The sequence below is a fragment of the Oncorhynchus mykiss genome, chromosome 28, assembly GCF_013265735.2.
Source record: "Oncorhynchus mykiss isolate Arlee chromosome 28, USDA_OmykA_1.1, whole genome shotgun sequence".
NCBI classification, from domain to species: Eukaryota; Metazoa; Chordata; class Actinopteri; order Salmoniformes; family Salmonidae; genus Oncorhynchus; species Oncorhynchus mykiss.
The window spans coordinates 25286957-25313578 of record NC_048592.1 but is presented as its reverse complement, the minus strand read 5'-3'; the positions used below and the strand labels follow the sequence as shown (position 1 = coordinate 25313578).

General features: G+C 43.7%; 1 protein-coding gene across 2 annotated transcripts in view; it reads right to left on the bottom strand.

Moving 5' to 3' along the window:
- LOC110508192 (paired box protein Pax-3) overlaps window positions 1-26622 on the bottom strand; it is a 48200-nt gene that overhangs the window by 17647 nt on the left and 3931 nt on the right. For both annotated transcript variants that reach the window (XM_036966582.1, XM_036966581.1), the window contains exons 5-7: window positions 13526-13725; window positions 12698-12863; window positions 11628-11848 (exon numbers count right to left, since the gene is read on the bottom strand). In XM_036966582.1, coding sequence (XP_036822477.1) covers window positions 11628-11848; window positions 12698-12863; window positions 13526-13725 — 587 coding nt within the window. The remainder of the gene's footprint in view (window positions 1-11627; window positions 11849-12697; window positions 12864-13525; window positions 13726-26622) is intronic.

Sequence of the window (26622 nt, the reverse complement as noted above, 5' to 3'; positions counted from 1 at the left end):
GGAGAGGCCACGGGGTACGTGGGAAAAAGGAGTATGATTCTTTAACACATTTCCAATAAGCGTGTATGTGGTGTGTGCGTGTGTGTGTGGAACTTTTTGTTTCTGATGTCAAGGGTTAAGAGGTTTCCTTGGTGATACATCGTGAACAGCTGCATGAGAGTTTGCGTGAGAAGAGGTGTCGTCAAAACGAGGGGGGAAATAGGTGGAGTGAAAGGGACCTTTAGAGAGATATGAGAGAGAGAAGAGATAGGGGGAGAGAGAAGAGATAGGAGGGAGAGAGAAGAGATAGGAGGGAGAGAGAAGAGATAGGGGAGAGAGAAGAGAGAGATAGGAGAGAGAGAAGAGAGAGATAGGAGAGAGAGAAGAGATAGGAGGGAGAGAGAAGAGATAGGAGGGAGAGAGAAGAGATAGGGGAGAGAGAAGAGAGAGATAGGAGAGAGAGAAGAGAGAGATAGGAGAGAGAGAAGAGAGATACCTAACACTAGCTCCTAACCCTAATTCTAACCTTAAACCTATACCCCTAGAAATAGCATTTGACCTTGTAGGGACCAACAAAGTGTCCTCAGTTGGTCCCCCAATTCTTTTTTACTATTCTTGTGGTCTCCACAAGTATAGTTAAAAACGTCCACACACAAAAGGCCAGACAGCCACACACACACTATCTGTCTAAGGGTATGTAATTTACAGGAGCGCTGTCAGAGGAATCTAACCTAATGCGTCTGAGGAACATGCTCATGTGTGACTGACTACAAATGGGAAACATATGGAGGTCAACACACCCCATTCATCTCACAGCGTGTGTGTGTGTGTGTGCGCGCGCGTGTGCGTGCGTGTGTGTGTTGAAGGTGAGAAAGTATACAGGAAGGTTTTTTTCTGGAAAGCCAAAATGTGGACATGTTCACACAGCTTTTGGGCTCCTGAGTGGCGCAGAGGTCTAAGGCACTGCATCTCAGTGCAAGAGGTGTCACTACAGTCCCTGGTTCAAATCCAGGCTGTATCACATCTGGCTGTGATTGGGAGTCCCATAGGGCGGCACACAATTTGTATGATTTTTAAGTAATTAATTTGCATTTTATTGCAAGTATTTGATACATCAGAAAAGCAGAACTTAATATTTGGTACAGAAACCTTTGTTTGCAATTACAGAGATCATACGTTTCCTGTAGTTCTTGACCAGGTTTGCACACACTGCAGCAGGGATTTTGGCCCACTCCTCCATACAGACCTTCTCCAGATCCTTCAGGTTTCGAGGCTGTCGCTGGGCAATACGGACTTTCAGCACCCTCCAAAGATTTTCTATTGGGTTCAGGTCTGGAGACTGGCTAGGCCACTCCAGGACCTTGAGATGCTTCTTACGGAGCCACTCCTTAGTTGCCCTGGCTGTGTGTTTCGGGTTGTTGTCATGCTGGAAGACCCAGCCACGACCCATCTTCAATGCTCTTACTGAGGGAAGGAGGTTGTTGGCCAAGATCTCGCGATACATGGCCCCATCCATCCTCCCCTCAATACGGTGCAGTTGTCCTGTCCCCTTTGCAGAAAAGCATCCCCAAAGAAGGATGTTTCCACCTCCATGCTTCACGGTTGGGATGGTGTTCTTGGGGTTGTACTCATCCTTCTTCTTCCTCCAAACACGGCGAGTGGAGTTTAGACCAAAAAGCTATATGTTTGTCTCATCAGACCACATGACCTTCTCCCATTCTTCCTCTGGATCATCCAGATGGTCATTGGCAAACTTCAGACGGGCCTGGACATGCGCTGGCTTGAGCAGGGTGACCTTGCGTACGCTGCAGGATTTTAATCCATGACGGCGTAGTGTGTTACTAATGGTTCTCTTTGAGACTGTGGTCCCAGCTCTCTTCTGGTCATTGACCAGGTCCTGCTGTGTAGTTCTGGGCTGATCCCTCACCTTCCTCATGATCATTGATGCCCCACGAGGTGGTATCTTGCATAGAGCCCCAGACCGAGGGTGATCTTGAACTTCTTCCATTTTCTAATAATTGCGCCAACGGTTGTTGCCTTCTCACCAAGCTGCTTGCCTATTGTCCTGTAGCCCATCCCAGCCTTGTGCAGGTCTACAATTTTATCCCTGATGTCCTTACACAGCTCTCTGGTCTTGGCCATTGTGGAGAGGTTGGAGTCTGTTTGATTGAGTGTGTGGACAGGTGTCTTTTATACAGGTAACGAGTTCAAACAGGTGCAGTTATTACAGGTAATGAGTTGAGAACAGGAGGGCTTCTTAATTAAAGAAAAACTAACAGGTCTGTGAGAGCTGGAATTCTTACTGGTTGGTAGGTGATCAAATACTTATGTCATGCAATAAAATGCAAATGAATTACTTAAAAATCATACAATGTGATTTTCTGGATTTTTGTTTTAGATTCCATCTCACAGTTGAAGTGTACCTATGATAAAAAAATGACAGACCTCTACATGCTTTGTAAGTAGGAAAACCTGCTAAATCGGCAGTGTATCAAATACTTGTTCTCCCCACTGTATGTCCTCAGAGATGAGATTAGATAAAGCATTAGAGGGAAGATGACTGTGTACCATCCCTTCGATAAGGCAACCTGATCAAAAAAGCCTGTTTGTATGTGTGTCTGAGACTGTATGAACGCATGTATGTGTCTCAGCCAGTCTATGTATTTCTCCAGCTCCTCTGCTCTGTGATTGAAGCCCCGGCACTGTCTCTGTTTTTCGGTGGTTCCGGGGATTACGCCTCAACGCTGTGCAAAGCCAGACCGCTCGCTGCGCTGGTGAGAAAGGATTCCACTGGTATGCAACGGATCAGCTAGCCAGACGCCTGAGACCCCATGCGACAGGGATCTAGCCCACATTACACTGGGCTAGGCTAGTATGGTCATATAGTTCCCTAAGCCTTTATGTTTTACTACCAACCGAAGCACCACCACTCAGGGCATAGGCCGAACTAGTCATAGCATAGGACTAACTCACTGGCGACATATTCATACACTACTGTTAAAACACCATATAAACCAAGTGTAACATTCACAGAGCTACACCACAGGAACTGATTTTTCACTAACTAAAGCCCCAAATAACTCCCAATACCACCAAGAAATAGCATTCAGCACAGGTAAACGATCAGATAACTCAAAAGAACAATAAACTGTAACAATCCACAGTATCGAGGCTTTGCTGTGTAAGGACTGCAGAGTTTACATAGCTTTGTTGGTATGTCTAATTGTAAAGTTTTAGAGGTTTTCATCCACTCATTGTTAATGTAAAAGAAATGTATTCATTTACATTCCCTCTCTTGTATTCATTTACATTCCCTCTCTTGTATTCATTTACATTCCCTCTCTTGTATTCATTTACATTCCCTCTCTTGTATTCATTTACAAACCTCACATAAATGCCATCCAGTCTGAAATGCAAATGAGCATATTCCAGTATACATCCAAATTTGCAGATGAATACATTAATTAAAACAAATTAGTCAACAAAGTGAGTAATTTGCATAAATTACACACCACATTACTAAGGGATAGATTCCTTCATTGCAATCAATTAGCACACTGGAACGTTCCATGATTGCAATTCCATATGTGTGTGTGTGTGTGTGTGTGTGTGTGTGTGTGTGTGTGTGTGTGTGTGTGTGTGTGTGTGTGTGTGTGCGTGCCAGTGGCTTGTATTCATGGATGCCAACGGAAGCCAGGCTTCCCCAAAATAATTACCAAGAAAAAAATACAAAACATAGAAAATAATTTAGCTTTCGTCACTCTGTTTCATAATTTTCCTTCAATTCGGAAAAGGCTATATGTCTCTCACCAGAGAAAGCATCTGAGTGAGCAAAACAGCACCCCTCTCACCCTGTATATGTAGCCCATCTATCTGATTCTGTCTGGTCAAAAATAGTATGACATTGTTGCTGCCCGTAGCATTGAATGCAAGGGAAGCCAGCAAGCATTTGGCCTCCCTTGATAATAAAAAAATTATAATAATAGCCAATCAGCATGGAGCTAAACTGAGTGAGCTCAACTGTGAATGGTCCTGGCGCACCAAAAAAAAGTGTCAAGGGTATTTGGTATTTTATTAGGATCCCCATTTGCTGTTGCAAAAGTAGCAGCTACTCTTCCTGGAGTCCACACAAAACATGACATAATACAGAACATTAATAGACAAGAACAGCTCAAGGATAGAACTACATACATTTAAAAACGGCACATGTAGCCTACATATCAATACATACACAAAAACTGTCTAGGTCAAATAGGAGAGAGGCGTTGTGCTGTGAGGTGTTGCTTCATCTGTTTTTTAAACCAGGTTTGCTGTTCATTTGAGCAATATGAGATGGAAGGGAGTTTCATACAATAATGACTCTATATAATACTGTACTCTTTGTTCTGTATTTGGGGACTGTGAAAAGACCCCTGGTGGCATTTCAATACGTAGGTAGATGTAGTAGGCTAATGTTGACTAGCTGGCTCACTGTTGCCTAGGAAAGGAAGTTAGGCTAGCAGCAAGAATATTATCCAGGTAGCCTAGGACAACAAAAACCAAAAGCTTGTACTGTATGACTGTCATAGACCGTTTCGGCAACATGAAAGAGAGGAGGATGGCATTGGTGAGTCAACATGTTTGTTCTACTTGCAATCACACACACACATAAATCAGTGCTATGGACAGCCACATCATATTTAGTGTACGTTGACTGGACTAAATTGTTGTTGTTATGTTATAGTTGTCACTGTATTAGACTAAGCAGAGGTGATTTGATGATGTTGAAATGGTGCTGGAATAGTGGAGGCAGCTCCTGTTTTCTTTGCCACATGCGGTAACTCTCTGTGGCTCTAAATCAATAGTTGTTCAGTGGTCCGAAAATGTGAGAAACATGACCTTGTTCGACCCTGCTGTAGGTCATGTATCTGGTTGTTACATGCAATATGTTTTGTGGACTTCACCAGACAGATGTTGCTCTCCAGTTTTGTGATGAAACACAGGTGTGGTTGAATTTATTCTGCCACTGTGTCTTCTTATTGTCTCGCCCTTAGGCCTATATATCACAGTGTCAAGGCATATGAACTAACAGGTTACAGAGCAAACAACACAACACACCTCTACTGCTGTGTGCTTGCACATATGTGTGTCTCCCTATGCAAGCTAAGATAGCCACTCCCTCTAAGCTAAAGGAAAGCCCAGTTTGTCTCAGGGAGGCTGATGGTGAAAACACCTACGAGAGAGAAGCACCTTTGGCCTCCAAGCAGAGTAAAAGTAATCTAATGGATTTGGCCTCCTAGTAGAGATGAAGGCATCTCTGTGTGTGAAGTCTGCTCTACTCACAGCTAATCAGACATGGAATAGTGTTACCAAGGGGTGGCTTGTGGCTAGTTAGCACTAGCTTGTGAAGGAACCAATGTGGTTGGGTTAATGCTGTTCAAGTAGTTAAGGTAGTCAATTATTTCCCAAATGGTTTTACAGATCACCATGTTGTCATTGCTGATGAAAATGACAAGCAAACACACAGACACACACCCTCGGGGTTCCCCTTGTCATAGAAAGAGAGGAAGATGTGCCTGAAGCGATCGTTTTTATCACCACTAAGCAGGACACTGATGGAGGCCTGAGAACCTCTCTTTCTCATGGGGTGAGGACCCAGCATGCATTGCGTGGGGCCTGGCCACCCTTTGTGGCATTTAAAAGCTTGTTTTCCGCCTGTTAGGACGGCCCCGTCGCCGCGTACCGAACCCCCCATGGACGCTGATGACTGTGTAATCGGCCATAATTGTCTATTCAGATTTCATTTGTGTCATCTTCCTCTCTCACACACCCTCCATCTTTTATTGTCTCATGTCTATTCATATGCTAGCGGTCCATATTCAGATGAGAAGAGACTTTTTGCTAAACTGAAATGATTTAGTATCGTGTATTGTTGACAAACATCCGGTTTTGAGTTTGTCACCTGTTTGACTACCTTGTTGAACATGAGGAGATGTACTGTTGAGATGCTACTGAAAGGCTTAAGACATGCCGTTGAAATGTTGCGGATAGTTTGATAAACATCTGTAGAACCTCTGAGAAAATATACCTTCTGAATGTTATCTAGAACCAACCGCTAAACAGGATTTTTACATTCCAATGGTATAAAACCTATACTAAATGTCTTATTGAAACTATGGAATCCACATGTTGCAGAGCGGAACATAGGCAAGCTCTTCTATGTGCGCTGCTAGCAAAATGTCAGTCTCTTTGGATAATATAGTCTGCTGCTCAATGTCAGTCTCTTTGGATAATATAGTCTGCTGCTCAATGTCAGTCTCTTTGGATAATATAGTCTGCTGCTCAATGTCAGTCTCTCTGGATAATATAGTCTGCTGCTCAATGTCAGTCTCTTTGGATAATATAGTCTGCTGCTCAATGTCAGTCTCTTTGGATAATATAGTCTGCTGCTCAATGTCAGTCTCTTTGGATAATATAGTCTGCTGCTCAATGTCAGTCTCTTTGGATAATATAGTCTGCTGCTCAATGTCAGTCTCTCTGGATAATATAGTCTGCTGCTCAATGTCAGTCTCTTTGGATAATATAGTCTGCTGCTCAATGTCAGTCTCTTTGGATAATATAGTCTGCTGCTCAATGTCAGTCTCTTTGGATAATATAGTCTGCTGCTCAATGTCAGTCTCTTTGGATAATATAGTCTGCTGCTCAATGTCAGTCTCTTTGGATAATATAGTCTGCTGCTCAATGTCAGTCTCTGGATAATATAGTCTGCTGCTCAATGTCAGTCTCTGGATAATATAGTCTGCTGCTCAATGTCAGTCTCTCTGGATAATATAGTCTGCTGCTCAATGTTAGTCTCTGGATAATATAGTCTGCTGCTCAATGTCAGTCTCTGGATAATATAGTCTGCTGCTCAATGTCAGTCTCTGGATAATATAGTCTGCTGCTCAATGTTAGTCTCTGGATAATATAGTCTGCTGCTCAATGTTAGTCTCTGGATAATATAGTCTGCTGCTCAATGTCAGTCTCTCTGGATAATATAGTCTGCTGCTCAATGTTAGTCTCTGGATAATATAGTCTGCTGCTCAATGTTAGTCTCTGGATAATATAGTCTGCTGCTCAATGTTAGTCTCTGGATAATATAGTCTGCTGCTCAATGTTAGTCTCTGGATAATATAGTCTGCTGCTCAATGTTAGTCTCTGGATAATATAGTCTGCTGCTCAATGTCAGTCTCTGGATAATATAGTCTGCTGCTCAATGTCAGTCTCTTTGGATAATATAGTCTGCTGCTCAATGTTAGTCTCTGGATAATATAGTCTGCTGCTCAATGTTAGTCTCTGGATAATATAGTCTGCTGCTCAATGTTAGTCTCTGGATAATATAGTCTGCTGCTCAATGTCAGTCTCTTTGGATAATATAGTCTGCTGCTCAATGTTAGTCTCTGGATAATATAGTCTGCTGCTCAATGTTAGTCTCTGGATAATATAGTCTGCTGCTCTATGTTAGTCTCTGGATAATATAGTCTGCTGCTCAATGTTAGTCTCTGGATAATATAGTCTGCTGCTCAATGTCAGTCTCTCTGGATAATATAGTCTGCTGCTCAATGTTAGTCTCTGGATAATATAGTCTGCTGCTCAATGTCAGTCTCTGGATAATATAGTCTGCTGCTCAATGTCAGTCTCTTTGGATAATATAGTCTGCTGCTCAATGTTAGTCTCTGGATAATATAGTCTGCTGCTCAATGTTAGTCTCTGGATAATATAGTCTGCTGCTCAATGTTAGTCTCTGGATAATATAGTCTGCTGCTCAATGTCAGTCTCTTTGGATAATATAGTCTGCTGCTCAATGTTAGTCTCTGGATAATATAGTCTGCTGCTCAATGTTAGTCTCTGGATAATATAGTCTGCTGCTCTATGTTAGTCTCTGGATAATATAGTCTGCTGCTCAATGTTAGTCTCTGGATAATATAGTCTGCTGCTCAATGTCAGTCTCTCTGGATAATATAGTCTGCTGCTCAATGTCAGTCTCTTTGGATAATATAGTCTGCTGCTCAATGTTAGTCTCTGGATAATAGAGTCTGCTGCTCAATGTCAGTCTCTGGATAATATAGTCTGCTGCTCAATGTTAGTCTCTGGATAATATAGTCTGCTGCTCAATGTCAGTCTCTGGATAATATAGTCTGCTGCTCAATGTTAGTCTCTGGATAATATAGTCTGCTGCTCAATGTTAGTCTCTGGATAATATAGTCTGCTGCTCAATGTTAGTCTCTGGATAATATAGTCTGCTGCTCAATGTTAGTCTCTGGATAATATAGTCTGCTGCTCAATGTTAGTCTCTGGATAATATAGTCTGCTGCTCAATGTCAGTCTCTGGATAATATAGTCTGCTGCTCAATGTCAGTCTCTGGATAATATAGTCTGCTGCTCAATGTCAGTCTCTTTGGATAACATAGTCTGCTGCTCAATGTTAGTCTCTGGATAATATAGTCTGCTGCTCAATGTTAGTCTCTGGATAATATAGTCTGCATCTCAATGTTAGTCTCTGGATAATATAGTCTGCTGCTCAATGTTAGTCTCTGGATAATATAGTCTGCTGCTCAATGTCAGTCTCTGGATAATATAGTCTGCTGCTCAATGTCAGTCTCTGGATAATATAGTCTGCTGCTCAATGTCAGTCTCTGGATAATATAGTCTGCTGCTCAATGTCAGTCTCTGGATAATATAGTCTGCTGCTCAATGTCAGTCTCTCTGGATAATATAGTCTGCTGCTCAATGTTAGTCTCTGGATAATATAGTCTGCTGCTCAATGTCAGTCTCTGGATAATATAGTCTGCTGCTCAATGTCAGTCTCTGGATAATATAGTCTGCTGCTCAATGTTAGTCTCTGGATAATATAGTCTGCTGCTCAATGTTAGTCTCTGGATAATATAGTCTGCTGCTCAATGTCAGTCTCTCTGGATAATATAGTCTGCTGCTCAATGTTAGTCTCTGGATAATATAGTCTGCTGCTCAATGTTAGTCTCTGGATAATATAGTCTGCTGCTCAATGTTAGTCTCTGGATAATATAGTCTGCTGCTCAATGTTAGTCTCTGGATAATATAGTCTGCTGCTCAATGTTAGTCTCTGGATAATATAGTCTGCTGCTCAATGTCAGTCTCTGGATAATATAGTCTGCTGCTCAATGTCAGTCTCTTTGGATAATATAGTCTGCTGCTCAATGTTAGTCTCTGGATAATATAGTCTGCTGCTCAATGTTAGTCTCTGGATAATATAGTCTGCTGCTCAATGTTAGTCTCTGGATAATATAGTCTGCTGCTCAATGTCAGTCTCTTTGGATAATATAGTCTGCTGCTCAATGTTAGTCTCTGGATAATATAGTCTGCTGCTCAATGTTAGTCTCTGGATAATATAGTCTGCTGCTCTATGTTAGTCTCTGGATAATATAGTCTGCTGCTCAATGTTAGTCTCTGGATAATATAGTCTGCTGCTCAATGTCAGTCTCTCTGGATAATATAGTCTGCTGCTCAATGTCAGTCTCTTTGGATAATATAGTCTGCTGCTCAATGTTAGTCTCTGGATAATAGAGTCTGCTGCTCAATGTCAGTCTCTGGATAATATAGTCTGCTGCTCAATGTTAGTCTCTGGATAATATAGTCTGCTGCTCAATGTCAGTCTCTGGATAATATAGTCTGCTGCTCAATGTTAGTCTCTGGATAATATAGTCTGCTGCTCAATGTTAGTCTCTGGATAATATAGTCTGCTGCTCAATGTTAGTCTCTGGATAATATAGTCTGCTGCTCAATGTTAGTCTCTGGATAATATAGTCTGCTGCTCAATGTTAGTCTCTGGATAATATAGTCTGCTGCTCAATGTCAGTCTCTGGATAATATAGTCTGCTGCTCAATGTCAGTCTCTGGATAATATAGTCTGCTGCTCAATGTCAGTCTCTTTGGATAACATAGTCTGCTGCTCAATGTTAGTCTCTGGATAATATAGTCTGCTGCTCAATGTTAGTCTCTGGATAATATAGTCTGCAGCTCAATGTTAGTCTCTGGATAATATAGTCTGCTGCTCAATGTTAGTCTCTGGATAATATAGTCTGCTGCTCAATGTCAGTCTCTGGATAATATAGTCTGCTGCTCAATGTCAGTCTCTTTGGATAATATAGTCTGCTGCTCAATGTTAGTCTCTTTGGATAATATAGTCTGCTGCTCAATGTCAGTCTCTGGATAATATAGTCTGCTGCTCAATGTTAGTCTCTTTGGATAATATAGTCTGCTGCTCAATGTTAGTCTCTTTGGATAATATAGTCTGCTGCTCAATGTCAGTCTCTGGATAATATAGTCTGCTGCTCAATGTCAGTCTCTGGATAATATAGTCTGCTGCTCAATGTCAGTCTCTTTGGATAATATAGTCTGCTGCTCAATGTTAGTCTCTGGATAATATAGTCTGCTGCTCAATGTTAGTCTCTGGATAATATAGTCTGCTGCTCAATGTCAGTCTCTTTGGATAATATAGTCTGCTGCTCAATGTCAGTCTCTGGATAATATAGTCTGCTGCTCAATGTCAGTCTCTTTGGATAATATAGTCTGCTGCTCAATGTCAGTCTCTGGATAATATAGTCTGCTGCTCAATGTTAGTCTCTGGATAATATAGTCTGCTGCTCAATGTCAGTCTCTTTGGATAATATAGTCTGCTGCTCAATGTTAGTCTCTTTGGATAATATAGTCTGCTGCTCAATGTCAGTCTCTTTGGATAATATAGTCTGCTGCTCAATGTCAGTCTCTTTGGATAATATAGTCTGCTGCTCAATGTCAGTCTCTCTGGATAATATAGTCTGCTGCTCAATGTCAGTCTCTCTGGATAATATAGTCTGCTGCTCAATGTTAGTCTCTTTGGATAATATAGTCTGCTGCTCAATGTCAGTCTCTTTGGATAATATAGTCTGCTGCTCAATGTCAGTCTCTTTGGATAATATAGTCTGCTGCTCAATGTCAGTCTCTCTGGATAATATAGTCTGCTGCTCAATGTTAGTCTCTTTGGATAATATAGTCTGCTGCTCAATGTCAGTCTCTTTGGATAATATAGTCTGCTGCTCAATGTCAGTCTCTGGATAATATAGTCTGCTGCTCAATGTTAGTCTCTGGATAATATAGTCTGCTGCTCAATGTCAGTCTTTGGATAATATAGTCTGCTGCTCAATGTCAGTCTCTGGATAATATAGTCTGCTGCTCAATGTCAGTCTCTGGATAATATAGTCTGCTGCTCAATGTTAGTCTCTGGATAATATAGTCTGCTGCTCAATGTCAGTCTCTGGATAATATAGTCTGCTGCTCAATGTTAGTCTCTGGATAATATAGTCTGCTGCTCAATGTCAGTCTCTGGATAATATAGTCTGCTGCTCAATGTCAGTCTCTGGATAATATAGTCTGCTGCTCAATGTCAGTCTCTTTGGATAATATAGTCTGCTGCTCAATGTCAGTCTCTGGATAATATAGTCTGCTGCTCAATGTTAGTCTCTTTGGATAATATAGTCTGCTGCTCAATGTTAGTCTCTTTGGATAATATAGTCTGCTGCTCAATGTCAGTCTCTTTGGATAATATAGTCTGCTGCTCAATGTCATAAACGATTATTCTATTAGCTACAGTCGGGACTGAACAGTGAACTGACCTGTGGTGAAAGACCATTGCTGATGCTGGGGTTGACTGAGTTGGAGTGGCCAGACGGGGGCACGAAGCTTTCCGAGTAGCCGGAGAAGCCATGGCGTCCAGAAGACAGGCAGTAGGCCGAACTACCGTCCTGGGCCCCCGCTGAGGAGCTGAGCCCACCCTGGTGCACCGAGGTGGGGGGGAGGGGCTGAGGCCTGAGGACCGTACTGGGCTGCTCTGACACTGCAAGGAGAGAACGATGGAGAGAGAGAAAGAGATTGAGTGTGTGTGTGAGAGAGAGAGAGAGAGAGAGAGAGAGAGAGAGAGAGAGAGAGAGAGAGAGAGAAAGGAGGAATGGATTAATGCTAGGCTATTGATTTTGAGTCAAATACATCAAGTCATGGACTGTTCTCTCTGCTACTGCACGGCAAGCGGTAGCGATGCACCAAGACTGGAACCAACAGGACCCTGAACAGCCATAAGACTGCTAAATAGTTAACCAAGTAGCTGCCCGTGCTATCTGCATTGGCCCTTTTTGAACTAACTCTTTTGTCTCATCACACACGCTGCTGTTACTGTTGATTATCTATCCTGTTGCCTAGTCACTTTATCCCTACCTATATGTACATATCTACCTCAATTACCTCATACCCCTGCACATCGACTCGTACTAGTACCCTGTGTATATAGCCAAGTTATTGTTGCTCATTGTGTATTTATTCTCTCTGCATTGTTGGGAAGGGCCCGTAAGTAAGTATTTCACTTTTAGTCTACACCTGTTGATTACAAAGCATGTGACAGATAACATTTCCACTACAAGACCATGGTACTTGCCTATGGAGCAGCAAGAGGAACTGCCCTTCCTTACCTTCAGGCTATGCTCAAACTCTACACCCCAACCCGAGCACTCTGTTCTGCCACCTCTGGTCTCTTGGCCCTCCCACCCCTACTTGAATGCACTAACTGTAAGTGCCACTCTGGACAAGAGCTCCTGCTAAATTACTCAAATGTAAATGTGATTTGTATATGAGCTTTGGTGTGCAAGTATAAAACAAGATCAGAGAGAGAAATAGAAGGTGAAGTTGTGCTCACTTTGTGATATGGAGGTGGGAGGGTAGGGGCTGTCTGACAGCTGATAGGGCTGCAAACTCGACATGGCCGAAGGTGGGAAACCGCCAGGGATCAGGTGATTAAATGCCATCAGCTGATTGGCTCCTGCCTGTTTTCTCCACCTGGCTCTCCTGTTGCTGAACCACACCTAATAAAAATCAAATAAAAGATGTGAGAATCAATTATTGTGAAAAATACAAAATCTGCGTGTGTGTGTGTGTGTGTGTGTGTGTGTGTGTGTGTGTGTGTGTGTATCTGCTCTTTAGCCTCAAGCAGAACAGACGTAGAGATACAGTATGAACATCTGGAGCCCAGTGAATCCACAGTGACATCACCTCCTTGTCTAACTCAGTCACGGGTTTACATAGAGACTAGTGTAAATCAAGCACATAAACCAATGAAATCCCTTTATCTATCTTAATAAAGACTTTCTAATTCAGGCTTCTATTTTAGTTTCTTTGTATGAATATTTTTTACAAGAGAGGTCAAAACAGGAAACTCTCATAACTGAAGACACAGTAGGGTCCTGTGTGTGTGTGTGTGGTGTGTGTGTGTGTGTGTGTGTGTGTGTGTGTGGTGTGTGTGTGTGTGTGTGTGTGTGTGTGTGTGTGTGTGTGTGTGTGTGTGTGTGTGTGTGTGTGTGTGTGTGTGTGTGTGTGTGTGTGTGTGTGTGTGTACAGCTGACTCATGACTGATGTCTCGTGACTGATGTCTGGAGGGGTTGTATGGGACTGTGGACAAAGACCTCCATAATGTGTGTGTGTGTGTATGTGTATTCCTGCCTATGTGTGTATGTTGGTCTTCACTAACCTGTACTCTGGCCTCTGTGAGTTTGGCCCGCTGAGCTAGCTCTTCTCTGGTGTATATATCAGGGTAGTGTGTTCGTTCAAAGGCTCTCTCCAGCTCCTCCAGCTGCTCGGCTGAAAAGGTGGTCCTACTGCGACGCTGTTTCCTCTTCAGTGGTAGGCCCGGCTCCGAGTCCACATCCGAACCCTCGTCTGAGTGGCTGGCTGCAAACATGCAACACATAATGGTTATTCTGATTGGCCGTTTGGAAAAACTAAATGAGGAAGGCTGTTATGTTTTTTGGGAAGAAGAGAACTACAAAATGTCAGAAGACTTGGAATGTAAAGTAAACGCTTGCACCTTTATTAGAGAGACACACAGAAGCAAAAGGTGTCAAAGATTTGGTATAAATCCTGCAATGTAATGTAATGACTAAGGCCCAGAGTTTCCCTGGGCAGCTCCTGTGGTCAGGGAATAACATATCTAGTTCTCCCCCAACTATGACTAGGAGCTTATGGCTTTCACAGGGAGAGATCACTTTAAATATATCCTGAACACCCCTTTTTAACTCCCCACAGGCACCAGTGGATCATAAGGTGATCAAAAGAGCCCAGTGAGACCAGTAGTCTGCTTAAACACGGATTAAAGGAGTCGTATCCCTGTAGGGCAAAGTAGGATATCCCCTAGGCCTCTAGTCTCATTCATGCTGGGCGCACTGTGGAGATAGCATTCTATAGAGGAAGACAAGCAGGGAGAGAGGCGCCTATCACCAGGCAGGTGCTGCCTAATCTGCCAACATAAGTGACAGGGGTGCCATTTTGGATGAAACATTTATCCCAGATTGTGGTTTTAATCTGTTTGCTCAGTTAAGGGCTGCTGGACAGAGGGACAGAAGAATATACAGAGACAGAGAGACAGAGAGAGAGAGAGACAGAGAGAGACAGAGAGAGACAGAGAGAGACAGAGAGAGAGAGAGAGAGACAGAGACAGAGACAGAGACAGAGACAGAGACAGAGAGAGAGAGAGAGAGAGAGAGAGAGAGAGAGAGAGAGAGAGAGAGACAGACAGACAGACAGACAGACAGACAGACAGACAGACAGACAGACAGACAGACAGACAGACAGACAGACAGACAGACAGAGAGAGACAGAGACAGAGAGAGAGAGAGAGAGAGAGAGAGAGACAGAGAGAGAGAGAGACAGAGACAGAGAGAGAGAGAGAGAGAGAGACAGAGAGAGACAGAGACAGAGAGAGAGACAGAGAGAGAGAGACAGAGACAGAGAGAGAGACAGACACAGAGACAGAGACAGAGACACAGAGACAGAGAGAGAGAGAGAGAGACAGAGAGAGACAGAGACAGAGAGAGACAGAGACAGAGAGACAGAGACAGAGACAGAGAGACAGAGACAGAGACAGAGACAGAGAGAGACAGGGACAGAGAGACAGAGATAGAGAGAGAGACAGAGAGAGAGAGACAGAGACAGAGACAGACACAAAGAGAGACAGAGACAGAGACAGAGACGGAGACAGAGACAGAGAGAGACAGAGACAGAGACAGAGACAGAGAGAGAGACTGAGACAGAGACAGAGACAGAGACAGAGACAGAGAGAGACAGAGACAGAGACAGAGAGAGCCAGAGACACAGAGACAGAAACAGAGACACAGAGAAAGAGACAGAGAGAGAGAGAGAGATTGAGAGAGAGAGAGAGAGAGAAAGAGAGAGAGAGAGACAGAGAGAGACAGAGACAGAGAGAGACAGAGAGAGACAGAGAGACAGAGAGACAGAGAGAGAGACAGAGAGACAGAGACAGAGACCGAGAGAAAGACAGACACAGAGAGAGACAGAGACAGAGACAGAGAGAGACAGAGACAGAGACAGAGACAGAGAGAGAGAGACAGAGACACAGAGACAGCGACAGAGACACAGAGACAGAGACAGAGACAGAGAGAGAGAGACAGAGACAGAGACACATAGACAGAGACAGAGAGACAGAGAGACAGAGACAGAGAGAGAGACAGAGAGACAGAGACAGAGAGACATAGAGACAGAGAGACAGAGACAGAGAGAGAGACAGAGAGACAGAGACACAGACAGACAGACAGACAGACAGACAGACAGACAGACAGACAGACAGAGAGCGAGACAGAGAGAGAGAGACAGAGAGAGAGAGACAGAGACACAGAGAGAGAGACAGAGAGATATAGAGACAGACAGAGAGATATAGAGACAGACAGAGGGATAGAGAGACAGACAGAGGGATATAGAGACAGACAGAGGGATATAGAGACAGACAGACAGAGGGCCTTTAAGGCCTAATTCAGCAGAAGAGAGGTGAATGAAGGCTTGAGGCTGAGAGACTGAACAACTAAAGCAGCACATGGGGGGAGGCTAGCCGTCTATTAAATAATGATTAGGCTCCTCAAACTAGCGTGACAGCCACCCATTGTTTGCCATTACGTGCATGCAATGCCCTCGACACACACACAAAATGTATACACACACTCACACCCACACATGCATCTGCTGTGTCTAGGACCTCTGATTTCACGCATTGCTTTTTCTCTATAACAATGTTTCCAATGCAGATGGCTACAGATAGAAAGGGTTAAACTCCACTCCCTTGAGCTCCTTGCCTGAGACCATCTAATCATGAAGTCAGACAGAAGATGGGAAAGATCTCTGTGAGCCACAAGTCTGTGCTCCTAGGCAAATAAAGTTATGTTCTGGTGATAGTATTTCCCAAATCAATTCCACTGCATGTCTCTCATTGAGGCATCAGAGAGGAGGAAAGAGACAGAGAGAAGTAGAGAGAGAATGGTTTATGGAGGTAACCTCTCGTCAACTTTCCCCTCCTCTCTTCTCCCATCCCCTCCTCCTCTCATTTCCCCTCCTCCTCGCCTCACCTCTCCTTTCCTTTCCCCTCCTCCTCATCCTCTCCCCTCCTCTCTCTCTCCTCCCTCTCTCCTTTCCTCTCCAGATTTAGGAGGTTTAATTAAAAAGAGAGCCAGGCAGGCAGGCGAGTTGGGCTCCCGTCTCTCCGGCTCCAGCCCCTGGAGCCGAGCAGGAAATGCTTGTGCTGGTTGCCAGTGAAGGCCCGTCCAGGCATTACACGGGGATTTTAGCTCGGGGAATTCTGCTCCGGCTCTGGAACACCAAAATCAAGATTCCGACACCGGGAAGAGCTCTTTAATAGATTCAGACCAGGGGTACCGGACAGAGCATTGAGAACAGAGAGACTCATGGGAGAGTTGTTGGACGTAAAGTGCAAATATCCATCAGGGCAGATAGTTTTCAGCCGTGATTTCGAATACTGGTCTGGCTAGGACGTTTGTGGTACTTTGGCAGCAAGGGTGAGGAGAGGCTTGGAACACAGCATGAAGCCTCACTGAAAACTGAAAAAATGTATAGTGAAGGATTTTTTTCAGCCATGAATTTTACATTTACAACTTATAAACTACAAACTAGTATTTTGGATACTACCCTCTAATCTCAAATTATGCCCCAAAAGCCACTGGACTTGTTAGTCAAATCATTCACAAAACAAGAAACGGATTAATCAAGAGATAAACAAGAAAAAGACTAAACAAACTTCACAGTCATTACCACTTAAAGGAGAGAAGAGAGAGATAGAAAAGAAGGAGAGAGAGAGTGCTAGAGCTGAAAATGAGAGACTCAACGACAGAGTGAGAGTTCATAAAGCACCCCAGCAGCACTGTATCATGTTAGTTGCAGGGTGGGGGTGGAGCATTCCTCTTTTACTCACTTTCTCTCTCTCTTTTTCTTCGCTCCCTGTTTTTATTATTAGTAACTGCCACGGAAACTCTACATCACGGCCACTCCGTTAATGGCAAATGACAGTGTTACTTTTGTCATCCTCCTGACTTTTTTTTCTCTCTTTCTCTCTCTTTGGGAGTGATGTGGTCTGGGTTCCTTTGTATGGCAGAGGGGAGAGGCCTGGCAGGGCTCTATTGGGTCAATTTCCACGCTCCATCTGTAGGATTCATCAGGGCTGCCCAGGCCCGCATTCAGGGCCCTGTCACCTGCCCGGCAGGGGAGTGGGGGGCTGGGGGAGCTGAGGGAGTCGAGGGGGGGGGGGGGGAGCACAAAGAGGGCCAGAGAGGGGCCATTGGGGGCTGTGGAGGGGCACAGCAGGGGAGCGCCCACCTTCCACCTAAACCCAGAGGGGCATGGTGATTGGAGGAGGGATGGGGGTTGGGGGGGTTGAGAGAGGGGGTAACTGAGAGGGGAGCTGAATGCACCTGGAGAAAAGTGTATGTGGGCAGGGGTTCAGGGGTGCTATAGAGGGAACCAGGATAGCAGGACAGGAGGGAGATAAATTGGGGATGCTCTCTACTCCCTTGCTCTGTGCCGTTCATTCTTAAAACTGTCCTTTACATCACGTCCATTTCCATCAATTCACTCCCCTGTTTCTCATTACTCATGCTCTCTATATACACCCCCCCCCCCCCCCCCCCCCCCCTCGCCACAACAGCTTTTGAGTATGAGAAGACCAACCACGTTCCGACGGAGGATCGGGACGAGAGGGGAACGCAGGCGCAGGAACCCGGAACAACAGTGTTCCCACACATTCTCGTCAGCAAACAGGAGAAGAGGATAGTAAACACACAAAGGGAGGCCTCGACCTCCTCACTTCAACACCCAAATCAAATGTTACGCTGGAGCTAAAGCACCAGGGTGCTGAGATTACAAAATACTCAACAGTTTGGCTGTGTCTCTGACCACAATGGGGAAAAAATGGTTTTACTGTTGAATTACCCAGTAAAATAGACATTTAAACAAAGCAGGACAAGGCCAGTAGATAAAGGAAACATTGCATAAGGATGGCAGAGTGCCACAGTAAGAATAGACAGAGAGATAGATTTAAATAGGTAGTTTGTGTTAGACAGTGCTTGTCTCTTAAACTATTACAGACATTCATGTGCTGTTCACACAGAAACCAGCTCTAACACATGCACGCACAAACACACGCAAGCACACACACACACGACTTGGGAACACACACAAAAAAAAAAAGCACACATACACAAACGTGAGCTAAACTAATGCTTTATCAATCCAGGGAGCAGACAGGCAGTGCACACACACACACACACACGCACACGCACACACACAGATGTGAACTGTCAAGCTGTCTCTGTCCATTAAGATCACCTGCAGTAGAACTGTATTTAACAATAGAGGAAAACCTCCACACAGACCAGACCTCCAATAGGGACTGGCTTTGTTGACTGTGTAGAGTACAGTGGGCAAGACAAGAGACACCCTGGCAAGCATTCAACTCTCCACCCTACTCTGAGATGTCAATATGAGGAGAGACATCACTCACACACATAGTGACTGATACACAGAGAGAGAGAGAGTCAGCAACACACACACACACACACACACACACACATTAAAATACAACCTGTGCACTCTCTGCTTTTGCAATCTCAGCATAAAGACGTAGAAGAGAAAGAAAGCGAGAGAGAGAGGAATAGAAAAAGAGAGAAAGGGTTTAGAGAGAGGGCCATATGGGGTTGTTTATGACGAGAACGGTCGTAGGGGCGGGCAGCCCATCCTCTAGGGGTTCTTACTATAGAGGGTAATTGAGCTGCTGACATGTGTTCCTCTGCACCCAAAACAAAAGGCAGAAGAGACAAATAAACTAGCTATTTGCCCAGGGAAGTAGATCTGGCCCTTTCAGAGAGTAGGACTCACTGGCCTACTCACTGAATAAAACAGTACATCATGGCCATGGAGGCGTGACAGGGAAAAGCTAGGGCCAGACCCAGCAGATGCACACGGGGCATAATGGTTAACTGAGAGCTTTTGACCCCAGCTGGAGTTAACAGTGTGGGGAGAAAGAAGGGAGGATGGGGAGGAAGAGCGGAGTGGGGCCTGGCTCTCACTTGACTTTCTAAGGAGCCCCCAGGAGTCTGTGCCAGCTGCCTGGGAATGAGGAAGGGAGGTAGGAGGGATAGAGAGATGGAGAGATGGTCAGAGAGACAGAGAGAGAGAGAGAGAGCGAGAGAGAGAGAAAGGGGAAGACAATGGTAGACAGGGAGATATGGGAGAGCTGGCTGCAGAGATCACACACAAAGAGAGTCAGCGATGTGACATTAAAAAGATGTATCACTCTCTAATATAGCTGAAGTGACAAAAAGCCCCAAACGGCCCTGTGCAGGACATTATGTGGACCCAGTGTGGGGCATCTTATTATTTAGTTCCAGTGGGGTGGAGTGAGGTGACAGTTTCACGGTGGCATTGCCACCCCCAGAGAAGGGACAAAGCAGCGGCACAGCACCCATGCAGGGCCACATGAACAGGCCAGTCTGCCACACGCTCCCCCCCCCCCAGTACCGACTAACCCCTGCCCAGCCGCCCAAGCCACCCGCTCCCCAGGTGCATAATGACCCTAGTGGGCCTACTCTCACAGTTTCACACCAAGCAATCACCATCATCCTTCCAATTCACTTTAGCATTACACATCCATGCAGGATTTCCATGTAATATAGGATGTCTATGTAATATGTTCTATAGCCCAGAGGAACCGAACGGGAGTCCATTAGCTGTCATGGTGAACTAAACATTATTCTAACCCTCTCTTCCTGAGGAGGAGATAGTTTTAACAGGCAGTGACCCCAAGCTGCCCTCTGACCCTGCCCAAACCACACTGCCATGTACTGCCGGAGATGGGAGGGGGACAGGAGAGGGGCGGATGGGGGCTACCTACCCCTTTACAGCCCAACATCACCTCTCCACAAAACATCATAGGCAGTGAACGGCCAGAGAGTTCAACCACCATCACATTCCTAGGTTTCTCTTCTTTTCCATAACAAATGTTCTTGGCTGTGATGTCTGTCTTTCTTTCTTTCTGTTTCTCCCTTTACTGGTTAGTCTGTCTGTCCAGGTTTCTTTAGTTTTACATTTTGACATTTGTGGGATTTTTCTAAGCTTCTCTCACAGAAGTGAGAGATTGGTCGAGTCGAAGACAGTTGAGATGTACGAATACTGATGAAAAAACAGCTGCAGATAAAAAAAATGTTGTGAGAAGACAGCTAAAAAGAGTCCCTTCTACCGTGTCCCTTCCCTTCTACGCTGAACTAAACTGCTATTCAACAACAAAAAAGCCTGGCTAAACAAAGTTAAGTGATTGACAACGCTGTCTGGCTTTACTCAATTAACTATCTCATTGTGTCCGAACCTTTTTTGCCAGGAGTCCCTTTGCCCTCGGCCCCCCGACTCCATTCTCTTCCAACTCCTTTATCCTCAACCATCACAGAGTTTTGCTTGGCCAATATTTCCAAGGAAATAGAGAGCTCTTTTTATACAGGGACTCCTCTCCTTAACCTTCTATTGGTCGCTCTTCTCTTCTCTCTTCTTCTCTCTTTCTCTTTCAGCCACTTCAAACTGTCTCTCAGGGCAGTGGGGAGAATGTGACGGAGTCTATCAGCAACGAGGGGCAGGTCCAGGGCAGGACCCCGCTCCCTCACTTCAAAGTTGCCCTGCATTCATTAATTGTCCTTTGAATTATATCATGCCGATCACAATGAGGGTGCCAGTGGAGAAAGAAGCAATAATGAAGCATAGAGCCATTCACTTGCAGATAAGCCAGTCTTGAGAGTGATGCTGTGACGTAGGCTAAAGTGAATGTGGTGTGTATAGCTAGGGTGAGAGGAGTAAATCTAGAAGTGAATAGGAGGGGGGGGATGCTTTTGAATGCAACACTAACTGATGCAATCTGTTGCCACTAGCATAGCTACATTCTCTAAAAATGCTAGCCAGCAGAATCTGGACGTCGCTAACTAACCAGCTGACAATATTTTAAATGGTTTGCAGGAAACGACAACACACTGCAGAAGTAAAAAATAAACTACAACTTTTTTTTTTAAACGATCACTAACTTTATCTTTATCACTTTATCCAAGAAAACAAGGAAATTCGTGCAAGGGGGGGAAAGTTGCCATGAAACATATAAATATGGGACTATCAAGCTGTTTCTTTGTTTGACTTGTGGTGACATTCAGACACGTCACCCGTGATTCAAGTCAGTATTCAACGTCCATTCATATCTGAGGAGGTTGGGAGATTAGGTGGAACCGGGCAGTAAGCACTGTTACCTTCAAGTAGGTTTGGGTTGTGCTAGACCATTGTGGACAGGGATGGTAGAGGGGAATAAGCATAAGAGATTAGGTGGAACCTGGCAGTAAGCACTGTTACCTTCAAGTAGTTTTGGGTTTTGCTAGACCATTGTGGACAGGGATGGTAGAGGGGAATAAGCATAAGAGATTAGGTGGAACCTGGCAGTAAGCACTGTTACCTTCAAGTAGGTTTGGGTTGTGCTAGACCATTGTGGACAGGGATGGTAGAGGGGAATAAGCATAAGAGATTAGGTGGAACCTGGCAGTAAGCACTGTTACCTTCAAGTAGGTTTGGGTTGTGCTAGACCATTGTGGACAGGGATGGTAGAGGGGAATAAGCATAAGAGATTAGGTGGAACCTGGCAGTAAGCACTGTTACCTTCAAGTAGGTTTGGGTTGTGCTAGACCATTGTGGACAGGGATGGAAGAGGGGAATAAGCATAAGAGATTAGGTGGAACCTGGCAGTAAGCACTGTTACCTTCAAGTAGGTTTGGGTTTTGCTAGACCATTGTGGACAGGGATGGTAGAGGGGAATAAGCATAAGAGATTAGGTGGAACCTGGCAGTAAGCACTGTTACCTTCAAGTAGGTTTGGGTTGTGCTAGACCATTGTGGACAGGGATGGTAGAGGGGAATAAGCATAAGAGATTAGGTGGAACCTGGCAGTAAGCACTGTTACCTTCAAGTAGGTTTGGGTTTTGCTAGACCATTGTGGACAGGGATGGTAGAGGGGAATAAGCATAAGAGATTAGGTGGAACCTGGCAGTAAGCACTGTTAACTTCAAGTAGGTTTGGGTTGTGCTAGATCATTGTGGACAGGGATGGTAGAGGGGAATAAGCATAAGAGATTAGGTGGAACCTGGCAGGAAGCACTGTTACCTTCAAGTAGGTTTGGGATGTGCTAGACCATTGTGGACAGGGATGGTAGAGGGGAATAAGCATAAGAGATTAGGTGGAACCTGGCAGTAAGCACTGTTACCTTCAAGTAGGTTTGGGTTGTGCTAGACCATTGTGGACAGGGATGGTAGAGGGGAATAAGCATAAGAGATTAGGTGGAACCTGGCAGTAAGCACTGTTACCTTCAAGTAGGTTTGGGTTGTGCTAGACCATTGTGGACAGGGATGGTAGAGGGGAATAAGCATAAGCGTCTTCCTCTGATTCCGAAGGTGGCATGTTCAAATCCAGCAATAGAAAGTTGTTTTTTATATTTTGGTTTTAAGCCTATCCCAAACCTTAATCATTCAAAGTTAATGCCTAACCTTAACCATTCAGAGTTAATGCCTAACTTTAAGAATGTGAGTTCATGCCTAAACTTAACCTTAAACACTTCAAAATTGGACAAATTTGAAATTTGAGAAACATGGATGATGGACTAATTCTGACGTGAGACTGTGAAAGCTTGTAGGACAACTAACACCAAATTCCCTAGGATACATTCACTATTAATCTATCACTGAGGTTAAAAACTATTAGCCCTGGAATGAATCCTGATCCCTCCATCAATCTCCTAGAAACAGTTGCTATATTCCAGGTATTGTGGCTTTGGATTTCTGGTTTGGCATATTGTAACAGTACAGTTCCACTGGCCAAGTTCAGTTGGGTTTACATAAGTAGTTATAACCCAGGCAGGGAGACAGCCATGGATCACACACAGAGTCAAAATACAGCTTTTCTCTACTCTAGGATTTCTCTGTTGCTCTGCCTGGAGGCAGAGATGGAAAGTAGCCTGTAGAAAACATTCCATTGGTTGCAATGAGGCTTTCGTTTGTTGTGACTGGAGACTCCCATCTCTCTCAATCCCCCTGCTTAATTCACTAAAACAGCTTAAAAACGCATGGACCGTTGACAAATGCACAACATTAAAGAAATACAGAAAATCAATGTCTATCTTCCCTGGTGGTTTTCCCTGTTCATCTTCCCTGATGGTTTTCCCTGTTGATCTTCCCTGATGGTTTTCCCTGTTCATCTTCCCTGATGGTTTTCCCTGTTCATCTTCCCTGATGGTTTTCCCTGTTCATCTTCCCTGATGGTTTTCCCTGTTCATCTTCCCTGATGGTTTTCCCTGTTCTATCTGAGGGGGTATCGGTGTATTCCTGACCTGAGCTTGTACTAGGCTATTATTGACTGACTGTGTGATATACATGGGTCTATTGACATTTCTAAATGCCCTGGGAGAATAGGCATTATGGAACGTTCTAATTGGTTTATATGGTTTGCGTATATACATTCAGACAAATCATATCAGTCAATGATATGATTAAACATCAACCAAATTTTTGCAAAGTATGCATATTACGGTGTATTCATGCTACATTGAAAAATGTCTCACTTTCTCCGTAATTGATATATTTCTCTCTCCCTGTATCCCTCTCTCTCTCTGCTCTCTGTCTCTTTTTCTCAACCTCTACTCTCTCTCAGTCCATGCCAAAGTAGTGGGGAGCCATTTTCCCCACTTTATTTACACAAACAAAGTCCTACTCAGTTTCTTTGACAAAAGCAGCTAAATCTTTCATGTTTTGTCAGCACTTGATTCCTCCTGTCCCCTGGCTATATGCCTGCCCCAGGACAATGGAGCCAGGAGAATGGGAGCAGATTGTTGGAATGTGCCTCAATGAAACCAATTATTATTACATGTTGACTGCGTTCACCATGGCAGATTTGAAAGAACTGGGCTTATTCAATTTGGCACCGCAGGACTCCATTTTAAGAGAAGTTATCCCTTTGACTGTTTGTATTTTCTTTTTTTCTCCCCTCCCTCCTCTCTTCTCTCTCCCCCATCGTTTTAAATGGAATCTGTAAGAGAAGGCCACTCCTCTATCATGAAATTGGTTACTTTTACTTAGCTAAATGAGGCTAAAGGAGTGTCATTGGTGATATAGTCATACAGACTATACAGAGGAACGGTGTCATTAATTAGGAGCCACTTACTGGGATAGTATTTATTGATTAATCTATTCCGTTTTGGAGGCACTTTTACATGCCAGTATCATTTATGGAACTTGCTAATGCAAGATTTGGGTGGATATGTTTCTAGATATTTTTTTCATCAACATTAATTTGTTGTTAAAGATACTATGTATTTACTATTTCCTGTACTAATGCCTCTCACTGCTACTTCTAGTACAAGGTACAACCGTTTTTTTATAATGATAACACAACCATTTTAATTAAGGATACGCAGTAAATCAATTGTATATAGTTATATTTTATTTCCGCTAAACTTCATTATTACAGTTAAACAGGAAGTGGAATCATTCAACATCAGATTCATTTCCTGATTAAAAGCGCAACATTTCCAATTTGCTTGGGGGCATCCTTTTCCCAGAATGCTGTAGGTTCCCTGTAATACCATGCAGATATAGTAGCTACCCAGTCCCAGTATAGATACTTTTATCCCAGCCACAGAACTCTGCAGTGGCCTTTTACCAGACAAATAAATCTAAACGGAGCAGCTTTGATCTCGGCACTTAAGGGAAGCCAACAATGGAGGCCGAAGAGAAAGGGGCAGAGAGCAACAGTCCTCTCTCTCCCACAACTATCGCCTCTACAAACACCTACTTAATCAATATTTGGCCAGAAGACACAGTCCTCATACCCAAAACAGCCTTTTCATATTCTAATTAAGAGCTTTAAAGGACAAAGAAAACAACAAGACCAACTACTTCCACAGACACACAGAAGAGGGGAAAAGGAAAGTCATATTTTGAGAAAAAACGTTTCAGATATGCCATTATCAACAGTTGAGTTTGCACTGAGTTTATAAGTTGATGTAGTCATTATGGATAAGATAATGTTGCTAATGCGGATGATAATGTAACATGAGGTCCAGGTACTGAAAGCAAAATACCTAGAATAATCCTTCCATAACACTAAACTATTTCTGTTGAAATAGATAACACATCAAAACAATTACTTTTAGTTCATTCAGATGTTTGGCATATTTGAAAAATAAATAGGCTGTAAATCATACTGTGCCCATAATAACAATTTAACATCACTTGTTGCAACGTTTTATTATGCCTTGCTGGTCCTGACTTTTTACAATGTCTTCATCCGGTTCATAGGCCTATCTCAGAATATCTGCAAGGCTGTCTAATCTATCTAAACAAGGCATCGACACGAATAGATTACAGAGAAAATTGGGGAGAATAATATCAGATATCGAAACACAATCATAAAAGAGCACCATAAATGCAACAAAATACAAGCCTACAAATTCGTTCCAACCCTGCAGGAAAGACCTTAACCAAACTGGCAGAGTCACTTTTAAAGGTTAATAAAGTCAATTGACTATCCTGATCTGTATTCGCGATGCCTCGCCTGGAAAGAGGGAGGAAAGCGGTTATATTGCATGAATGCGCGCGCCCCGGGCGAAGAGGAAGGGGGCGGGCTTTGTCCGGAGATGAAAGTGGGGAAAAATAAAAGGTTGGAGTTTAATCTACTAGAAAAGGTTTTCACTGCGATGACTGATGCAGTACGGACTAGTAAAACCATGCGTAAAAGCGCATGTGGGCTCAATCATTTGAGGATGCTTGGAGGGGAAGTACAAATGTTTTATATATGTTTGATAGTTATTTATCTAATGTGGCCTAGAAGTATTTGCTATAAGTGGAACGAAATAGATATATTTAATATACATATTTATTTATTTATATATAAACAAAGCAGACAATGGGCACTGGGCACTTCAGACATATTTTATGAACTACTACATTACCAACAATATTATGCTCACATTTCTAGACTTGTATAACTATGTCAAAAAAAATGTAAATAAGCATGTCAAGTCAATTTAGCCTACTATAAGCATAATGGGAAAGGCCTATGATATCATAGAGCCTACATTCCCTAAAACCCAACAGGTCACTAATCAACAGGTGTTCGGGGAAAATCCAGGTCACAGGGAGAAAGTAGATGCTGTCTCTTTATCTCGGACTCGGAATGGTAAACGCCATCTCCTGACGCTGAGAAACAC